Source organism: Bos grunniens, chromosome 19 (assembly GCF_055505025.1).
Source record: "Bos grunniens cultivar Pamir isolate PY7600 chromosome 19, Bosgru_T2T1.0, whole genome shotgun sequence".
NCBI lineage: Eukaryota > Metazoa > Chordata > Mammalia > Artiodactyla > Bovidae > Bos > Bos grunniens.
The window spans coordinates 21403979-21413971 of NC_141183.1; the positions used below are offsets into that span (position 1 = coordinate 21403979).

A 9993-nucleotide genomic window follows, 5' to 3' on the forward strand; every position below is an offset into this window, starting at 1 on the left:
TCCCACACAGAGTTCTGGGAAGCTAAGTCAGAGAAGGCAGAAGGAAGAAGTAAAGCTGATGGATGAGCTTTCATTCTGGTCCACCTGTCCAGGGCCTTCCTGCCCTCTGGACGTGAGTCACCCATCTTCTATGATGACCGAGTCCAGAGAGGGAAGCACCTTCCAGCTGTTCAACAGAACTCACTTATGTCTCCTTCACATCCCTTCCCTTCCTGCAGCCTTTTGATCATGCAAACTGTAAGCCTGGAAATGACCACTCTGGTCAGGGTTTTTGCTCTGCAAGGAATGGCACCCACGTACTCTCTGCCTCTTGGGACCCTCCCCGTCCTCAACACAGGGCTCTCAAGCAGGGTCTGCACGCGCACAGCGCCGCGCGGCCCTCCAGAGGCCGCCTGCTTCTCCAGACCCTGCACCGAACCCACCACCTCTGGGCTCGAAGCCGGCACCCCAACCCCACCCCGCCCCCGGATCCGCCCCCCGCCCCCGGATCCGCCCAGGTCGGAAGCGGCGCCTGCGCAGTGCAGGCGCGGGGCGGTCGTTGTGTCCACGCCGCCGACCGGCCCGCGAGCGCAATGGCGGAGGAGGTGAGGTGGGAGCAGGAGACCGGCGTGGGGCTGACCCCGAACCCCCGGGCGCTCCGCGACCCCCAGCAGGCCGTCTGGGCCCCGCCGCGCCAGTGCGGCCCGTAGACGCCCAGGCCTTGCCAGAGCCCCTGCTCGCCCCCTGCGCCCCCGGCCCGGCTTCGCGGGGCTCCCTTTGGGCCCTGCGCGGTGCTGGAATCAGCGGTTCTCTCGGGTCTCGGGACAGGTGAGCACCCTGATGAAGGCCACGGTCCTGATGCGGCAGCCCGGACGGGTGCAGGAGATCGTGGGCGCCCTCCGCAAGGGCGGGGAAGACCGCTTACAGGTATCGCGGGGGGCACGGTCGGGGCCGCTGGGCGGGATGCGGGTGGCTGGGGAGGTGGCCTGCCCTGGGCGCCTTACCGCGTTGCTGCAGACACGTGCAGGTAAGCCTTCAGCCTTTAGAAATAGCCAGGGACTTGAGGGCAAGCCTGTTTTGCCTTGGAGGAGAGCCCACCTGTCCGAAAACCTAGATTTCAATGTTCTCAAATTTCTTTAGACAGAAAGCACCCCACACCAGTCCTCCGGGTCTTGTTGTCCCTACTAGCTGAGGTTGGTGGGCTCCTGAAGAAGGTGCAGATGTGGAGATGAGCCAGAAGGAGGAGGCATCTTAAGAGAAGCCAGGGCATTGAGATGGGTGCTATTGAAAGGGTAGAAGAGGTCCTGATTTTGCAGTCCCCATCCCTACCCTCCACGAAACTGGATGTTCTCTGAGTTGGCACGGGTACTAACTAGAATTAGTTCTTCCTTCCCTCTCCAGTTGTTCCTAACTCCCCCAGGGCTGTGCCCGCAGGCTGGGCATAGAGCTGTTTGGCTTTCCGTATTCATATTGATGCAGGGCTACACCGGAAGGTGCCTGTCTAGGCATCATCTCTCTTTTGCATTTCAGGTCATTTCTGATTTTGACATGACCTTGAGCAGGTTTGCATATAATGGAATACGATGCCCTTCTTCTTACAGTAAGTCACACACAAGCTTGCTTTATTGGACTTGACAGGATGATGGCTTCTAAGGCACAAGTAAAAGGAGTTCTGTGTTTTTGCAGACATTCTGGATAACAGCAAGATCATCAGTGAGGAGTGCCGGAAAGAGGTGGGTTACTCCCTTCTTTGCTTAGAAACGGCTGGCATATACGGCATCCAGTGGTTCTTGGTTAGGACCAAAGATTCCAGGGTTGAGACCGTAGAAGGTTAATTTTTTAAAAAAATTGTTGTTGTGCTCAGGTGGACCTAGTCTTTTTTTATGTGTGTATGTGTGTGTGTGTGTGTGTGTGTGGCTTGTGGAATCGTAGAGGTCCCTGACCAGGGATTGAACAGGGCCCTTGGCAATGAAAGGGAGGAGTTTTAACCACTGGGCCACCAGGGAATTCCCAGGTGGACTTAGTCTTATACACTGAGATAGCTTTTCCTTATTGGCTAAGACATGTAATAATGGATGGTTGGAATATGCTTACTGCTAGCTATGGAACTTCCAGGAGATGTTTTACTGCCTCCATTTAACAGATGGGGAAACAGAGACTTGGAGAGGTTTGAACAACTTAACTCAAAGTCACATAGCAAGATGCAGAGCTTGGTTTTCCCAAACTTTTTAACTGTATTATGCTGTTTCCTTGATAGTATAAATTTTCTTGGTGCATTAGCAGTTACCAAGAAAGACTTCTGAATTAATGTCTGTGTATGAAACTCCCCATTTCTACAAGATGCATACAGATAATATAAGGTGATCCCTGTAGCCTTGGAGTTCATTTTACTTTGTTCCACGTTCTTCCCATCAATGTCCTCTGTGCCGGAGCAGAGCTGTGCTAACTGCTCGTTTCTTTGCTGAGCTCTTTCTTCTAAGTAACTGTATCATTTAGTTCCACTTGATTATGAAGTTCACCCAGTTGTGTACTAAGCAGTGCGTCGGCCGGCCATGGGTGGTCAGCCCTTCCAGTACTCTGCATGATTACTGGTTATTAGGATGGGCAGTGAGCTATAGATGGACTTTCTGTTTCTACACCTGTGTCTCTGGAGATGCCATGTGTAGCTTAAGGCAGAGTCTGGCTCTACCACTGATCACCTTTGGGAAGTCACTCTTTTCGGTCCCTCATGTCCCCGATCGTAGCAACTTCAGAGAGCTTCATTCACAAATAAAAGGTTTGGGTGCCCTCTCTAGGATAAAGAAGCTAGAGAAAACTAGGATTTCTGGTGTTGATGTTTTTCTGAAGAAATTCATAAGGCAAAATTTATGTAAAGAAATTTTTTTATTTTTAAAAATTATATTCTGTTGAGTTCTGTTTTACTTTCAGAAGAATGTTCTCACATTCAAATAATTAAGAATCTTTAATACATTTTAGGGGCTTCCTGTCTTTGAATTTAACCCTTTTTTGGACTGATGGTCGCGGACTCCATTTGATCTCATAATATTCCGAGACCATGCATGTATTAGAATTATAATTCTTCACTCTGTCCATTCCTATTTTTATTGGGCACTGTTACTGACTGAACCATGTGACACATGATCCCTGAAGCAGCCTCCCTAAAGTCTGGAGGGTCCAGGCATGTGGAAGGTGACCTTAGCCAGAGGAGGCACATGGAAATGCTCCCGGTGAGGTTGTCCACCTGACGTTGGCAGTGCAATGGTTATCCCTGAACATACTACAGTATTTTAGCTCCACTAGAGCGTGTTTTTTTTACCAGATCTATCTAAATTGCCCGGCTTTTCAAGATTTAAGTGCAACTCGTAGTACTTAAATCTTTAAAAGCAGGGCAGTTGGGCTTCCCTAGTGGCTCAGACAGTTAAGAATCTGCAGTGCAGGAGACCCGAGTTCGATCCCTGGGTCAGGAAGATGACCCTGGGGAAGGGAATGCCTACCCACTCCTGCATTCTTGCCTGGAGAATTCCGTGGACAGAGGAGTCTGGCAGGCTACGGTCCGTGGAGTCACCAAGAGTTGAACACGACTGAGCAGCTACCACTACGACTACTGCTACACTTGCAAAAGAAACAATCTCTGTGAAAGCAGTAGTTTGATGTGTTTGTTTTCTTTCTTTTTCTGACATAGCATTAAAATGAGTCCCAAACCACTAAAATGAAATGTGTTTTTATCCATGTGCTCCCCTGCTCCTAAGTTATCTTGCCTACTACCTAAGAAAGCATACCACGTTTTAGGAGATACAGCATTAACTCAGTTCTTACTGATTAAGTGCTGATGCCTGGGCTAATTTATAACAACAACAATGGCAACAAAATTCTAGGTGTACCTCATTACAAAGCCTCTTTGTGTTGTTGATGCCTAGACCTCAGTCTTTGGGGCAGGGGGGTGGGGGTGGGGCTGGAATACAGGATGACCAGCTCTGAAGCTCCTGTGACTCCCTTATATGAATTGCATCTTCTGGGTGACTGGTGATTTTTTTTCTCATGTGGGACTGTAGGACTCTGCTGGGGAAAACTTGATGTAGACTGATGACTTTTCTCTTCATTTTGGATGTCACAGCTCAAAGCGCTTTTTCACCATTATTACCCAATTGAGATTGACCCACACCGGACCATCAAAGAGAAGTTACCTCACATGGTAGAATGGTAAGTGCCAGTAGTGGTGAATGATGGCTTGGTCTGGCTTTGAAATCAGATGCAGGCTCCTTTACCTTACTGAATGCTCAACCGAATGCCACACTCCCAGCTATTAGAACAGATTGTCCAGACACAGACAGGTCACTCATGGCTGCTGCTGGATGAAGTAGGGGGCTCACTGAGAATCCTTGGAGTAAACTAGAAGCCCTTTAGTTTGGGGGATAAGCCCCTTAGTGCTTTGGGGCAATAACCCGCCTCAGAAAAACCAGTATCACTGGACAGAGCCCCAGAGAAAGGGTTCAGAAGAACTTTGGCATCAGCAGCAACTCACCCAGCTGTGGTCTGCAGTGTTGCTGTCTCACCCCCCTCCTTTAGGGACAACCAGGGTCCCGCAGGAAGTGGCTCCGAGGAAAAGGATGAGGCCTCCACTGCCAGCACTTCCAAAGGGGATTCAGGCCTGCGATGGGAAAGGGCATTTTACTTAGTGGTTTGAGTTTAGGGTTTTGTGGGGTGTCTCTCTCCAGGTGGACCAAAGCACATGACCTCCTGTGTCAACAGAAGATTCAGAAGTTTCAGATAGCCCAGGTGGTAAGAGAGTCCAATGCAATGCTCAGGTGAGCTGCCTGCTCCGGAAAATGCTTCTGCCAGACTGGAATGGGTTTGCTCACAAAGCGAGGCTGGAAGGGAGTTGAAGAGGAGTCGCTGGAAGAGTCAGAAGGGACCTAGCACCATGAGTAGCTGCATGAGGAAAAGGTCTTGTTTTTCCTCTCTGGACTCAGCCAGAGAATTTTCTGTGCTTGGGTGTGTCCGAGGACACACACTGCTGGTAACGGATGTGGTGAAGATGCTCCATCTTCTAGAACAAACAGTGTCTTGGTAATTTTTCCCAGTGGTAAAAAGACTTATGGGATCCCCAAGGTAACTGGTGTTCTTTATCCAGACATGGGAGTTGGCCGGCCTGGGACCCTTGATCATCGGTGTCCTTCAGAGCTCAGCTGTCTCTGCTGGAGCGTTCTTTATCAGAGGAGGGATGGGGGCACGTATAGGAAAGAGTCAGCACGGGTGCCTTCCCTCAAGAATTGTGCGCGGGGAGGTTGGGGGTGCTCTCCACTGAAGCCACCCTAGGAGAGCCACCTGGTTGTATTTTGCTCAGTCAAAATCATCTAGAAACAAACAAACAAGCAAATGTGTTTATATGATTTATGTGAAGTTCAGGGACAGGAAAAGCAAATCAATGGTGATGTGAAGTCAAAATGGGGATGGTGCCATCAACTGGGAAGGGACATGAGGGAACCTTGACCTGGTAGGTATCACATGTATGTATACATGTTATAAATATTAATTGAGCTGAACACTTAATGATTAGTGCACTTTAATGATTTATTCTATGTATTTTATACCTCAATTTAAAATATTTTAGAGGGACTTAACTGGTAGTCCAGTGGTTAAGACTCCAAGCTCTCCATGCAGGAGCACAGGTTCAATCCCTAGTCAGGGAACTAAGATCTCGCATACAGAGCAGTGCAGCCCAAGGAAAAAAAAAAAAAAGTTTAAAGAAAATTTTTACAGATGTAACCCAAATAGAAAATAAAGGGCAGTAGCAGAGGCGATGCAGTTTCAGAACCATTCATCTGGTTTCAGGGATGGATACAAGACATTCTTCAACACCCTTTCGCAGAACAACATTCCCCTTTTCATCTTTTCTGCGGGCATTGGGGATGTCCTGGAAGAAATGATCCGGCAGAGGAAGGTGTTCCACCCCAACATCCACATCATGTCTAACTACATGGAGTTTGATGAAGATGTGAGCTGCATCTCATTAGGGCTGGGGCTGGAAGAAGGATGGGGACTGCCAGCCAGTGTGCTTCACCCTGAATGTTAACTGGGATTGGGGGCAGGAGGAGGGAGTGGAAGGCATGCTGGCTTCATTGCCCTTGACAGCTATTTATTTATTAACGCGGCTAGAGACAGTTGCTTTTGAAAGACCCATTCTTGCATGTCTGGCTGACAGTGGTCTGTCTGCTGGGGAAGACCTAGTTTAGGGCTCAGCCAGGCCCTGTGTCACTGTCATGGGTCATGTGCCATCCTAGGTACTCAGGGGCTTGGACTTGGACTTGTTTTGCTTGAGCCAGAGGTGGGCTACACTGACTCACCCATATTCTGACTTCTTCCCCTTAAGACCAAGGCTGGAATGTTCATCCCTTTGACTTGTGGTTAGGGTGCAGCCCACAGCTGAGGTTAGCACACATGTAGCCTGGGCAATGCTTGTATCCCAGCTTCTTGCTTCCCCCAGAGCAGGTGATCTACAATATCTGATGGCCTCTGTTAGTTTAAACAGGGGCTGGAAACATTTTTTTGGAATTCCCTGGTTGTCCTGTGCTTCCACTTCTGAGGCCTGGATTCAGTCACCAGTTGGGGAACTAAGATCTCCTAAGCTATGTGGCATGGCCAAAAAGAACCCAACCAAACAAAAAATCCTTTTCCTATAAAAGAACAGATAGTAAATATCTTCCTAGGATCATTCACAACTACCCTGTCACACAAAAAAGCAGCCTTTGAGAAGATGTAAACAAATGGGCCTATAAATTAAGTTCCAGTAGACCTTGGAGAAGGAAATGCAACCTACTCCAACATTCTTGCCTAGAGAATTCCATGGACAGAGGAGCCTGGCGGGCTGTAGTCCATAGGATCACACAGTCAGATGCGACTGAACGACTAACACACACAGAACTTAATTTACAAAAATAGTCCAAATCTGGCCCCCGAGCCCTAGCTTGCTGACCCTAGTTTGGACCGCAGTGAAGTGTTGGCATTATCTGTGGCTTTCAGGATTCTGTTTCTTCCATGGCAGACTGGAAAACCGGCCCTCGATAGGTCCCTGTAGCCCTTCTGTGTGTCTCTCGTCTTGACTACTTAGGGCTTCCTAAACGGATTCAAGGGCCAGCTCATCCATACCTACAACAAGAACAGCTCTGTGTTCGAGAACTCCAATTACTTCCAGCAGCTTCAGGGCAAAACCAACATCCTCCTGCTGGGAGACTCCATGGGGGACCTCACAATGGCTGATGGGGTTCCTGGCGTGGAGAACATTCTCAAGATTGGCTTCCTAAATGACAAGGTAGGTATGAGACCCGGGCTCTTCATGGCTGGCTCCTTCATTCCTGTTATGGGATACACACTGTGTGAAGTATTAGAGGCACAGAGGTCAGACACAAGCCATAGTCTCCTAGGAAACAAGAGGTACCCAGTGGTCAGAGCTGTGTGCACAGCACAGGGCATGATCTGGAGGTCAGAGCACATCATCAGAGCTCACACTTACTGAGTGCTCACTTTGTGCCAGGAACATAAGACCAGCTAATCTGTATAGTCATACTTGGAGGTGTAGTGACTGTTTTACCTTTTTATAAGTGTGGAAACTGAGGCAGGGGGATTAAGTAACTTGCCCAAGGTGACATAGTTTAGAAAGTGGTTGGGCTGATCACCAGTCCTCCTAAATCTTACCTATAAGGGCATGATTGAGATGGGGGATGTTGGTATTCAAGATGTGGGTTTATAGTTTAGAGAAGGAAGACGTAGAAACAGACAAGGTGTTAGTGGATGAAACCAGGGTCGTAGAGGGGCACAGTATGGCATCAGACTCAGCCAGCAGGTGCGGAAGGCTTTTGAAAATTCAGTTCTCATAGGTTAGAGGTAACATCTGGTTTTTTGTCTCTTAATCCTTGTGACCTTCCTTTTGACACTGACCGAGGGGTTAATTGTGGCAGCCTGCACCCACGGCCATGTGTGTCTCCAAAGGACAGGGCCGGGTAACCCTGAACTCCTTTTGGGGAGTCGTGGCTTGAAGGCCCTCCTCCCCTGCCCCTGGTGCGCAACAGCGGTTTGGGCAGAGGGCAGGGCGCTGGGGGACTCTCGCTCTCTGCTCCCCGGACAGGTGGAGGAGCGGCGGGAGCGCTACATGGACTCATATGACATCGTGCTGGAGAGGGACGAGACGCTGGATGTGGTCAATGGGCTGCTGCAGCACATCCTGCAGCAGGGTGACTGGACAGAGATGCAGGGCTCCTGAGCGCAGGCGGGGCCTGCCAGCTGCAATGAGGAGGGGCCTTCCCAGAAGGCCGCTCTGCTCTGAGCTCTGCTCCTCCTGTGCGTGCAGAGTCCTCCAGAGAACATTCCAGGCTGCCGGAGCCGCTGGTCACACCCCTCCCTCCTCCTCTCCCCGGCTCCTTGGTTTTGTGTTCTCCTTGGTTTTGTGTTCTCCTTGGTTTTGTGTTCTCCAGCGTTTCGAGGGAGCCCTGCCAGAAGGGAGGACAGTGAAAGCTGTTCCAGGTGAACTGCGGACCTACGCGGTGTTAGCAGTTTAGGAATCAGCTGGTCCAGGGAATCTTTTTTTCCAGAATTTTTTACCATAGGAAGCTGTTCTTCAAACAAGTCAAAGTCTAATATGTGAAACAGATCAAAAATAAAAAAAAAAAAAGGAAAAACAGCTGATCTGATTTGGGGGTCTGGGGTGGAGCAGAGCCTGTACCTCTTGGCTCCAAGATGCTGGAATCTCCAAGACCATGGAACACAGTTTGAAAACCACTGAATTTGCCCAGGACACCCTCTGAGCACAGCTAGCACAGCCAGGTGTGTCTGGGGGTGCCGGGGGAGGGGCTCAGGCAGGGTTGGGAGGATATGTTTCTGACCTAAAATGGTTTGACTTGATTCTCATGCAGCAGTTAAACTTGAGATTCTGTGGGGTCAGCTGCATCTGGCCGGCACTGTAGAACCCTGTCTTTATGGATTTCCTAAAGTGATCCATGTGAGTGTGGGTTTTCCCGGGTACCCCTGGCTCCTGTCCTTCGTCTTCCGGGGCCACTGAAACAGATGACTTCCAGGGAGTTGAGTCTGGGGAACTGACAGTGCTCTGGGCAGAGTCAATTTCATTCCCTCACCTGCCTGCCCAGCTGCTGGAAAGTGGTGTTTATCTGCTGCTCTTAAAGGAAAGTAATGGGAGTGTTGACTGAGAGCTGGCTGCATGCTCCCAGAAGCCACAGGTGCTGTTTCATCCTCATGGTGACCCTGCAGGAGTGCAGCTGCACTTAGGAAGGACCAGTCCTTTGCCCAAAGGCTAGAGCTGGGAGCTCGAGCGGGCTTGCAGCGTTTCTGACAGAGCCCGCCCTTGCTTATGCATCACGCTCCCTCCACGTCGGCTTAGGCTGTCCTGTCAGGCTTGGGGGAGGGTGGTTACCCTAAGGCTGGGTCTGTCAACCCTGAGGTGCTATCTGGATGCTCTGGGACCAGGGAATATCAGTCATGTGGGGAGCAGCTTCTTTCTCTCACAGGGTCTTGGGGGAGAATTCAGTGCTTGTGGTTTTTGTGGGGGCAGTTCAGGGTGTGAGTCCAGGCTGGTCATTTTCTCTCCCATGCACCTCACCCCTTCCTTAGATGGCTAGGGTCATCTCTCTTACTGGCCAGAGTCCAGCCAAGCAGATGAGGACAGATGGCCTGACTGATGGCTGATGGGACTCCTTCCTCAACATGAGAGGTTGTGTCCAGTGGCTAAGACTCTGCGTCCCCAATTGCAGGGTTCAGTCCCTGGTCAGGGAACTAGGTTCCACCATATTCTGCAACTAAGAGTTCACATGCCACCGTTAAGCCCCACAGCAGCCAAAAAAAGACGAGGTTTGAACTCATTTACCTTTATGACGAGAGGAAGAGGCATCAGGCAGGTGGGAACAGCTGGCAGCCAGGAGGAGGGAGAGGTGGGAATATTGTATGAGAACTGATTTTTGTGAAAGGAGAATCCAAACTGTGGTTTGTTTAAATCGCTGAGCTTTGTAC

General features: G+C 49.9%; 1 protein-coding gene across 4 annotated transcripts in view; it reads left to right on the top strand.

Annotated features, from left to right (window-relative positions):
* Positions 1-8651, top strand: part of NT5C3B (5'-nucleotidase, cytosolic IIIB) — a 26832-nt gene extending 18181 nt beyond the window's left edge. Inside the window, exons 1-10 of one of the 4 annotated variants that reach the window (XM_086357723.1) lie at positions 44-112; positions 219-584; positions 808-906; positions 1510-1579; positions 1666-1712; positions 4094-4179; positions 4695-4784; positions 5812-5974; positions 7088-7288; positions 8102-8651. In XM_086357723.1, the coding sequence (XP_086213849.1) occupies positions 59-112; positions 219-584; positions 808-906; positions 1510-1579; positions 1666-1712; positions 4094-4179; positions 4695-4784; positions 5812-5974; positions 7088-7288; positions 8102-8236 (1311 nt within the window). In that variant the 5' untranslated portion in view covers positions 44-58 and the 3' untranslated portion in view covers positions 8237-8651. Of the gene's footprint in view, positions 1-43; positions 113-218; positions 585-807; positions 907-1509; positions 1580-1665; positions 1713-4093; positions 4180-4694; positions 5474-5811; positions 5975-7087; positions 7289-8101 lie in introns of those variants that run through there. The other 3 variants (XM_086357722.1, XM_086357721.1, XM_086357720.1) reach the window with 3 other exon arrangements.
* Positions 8652-9993: the final 1342 nt, after the last annotated feature.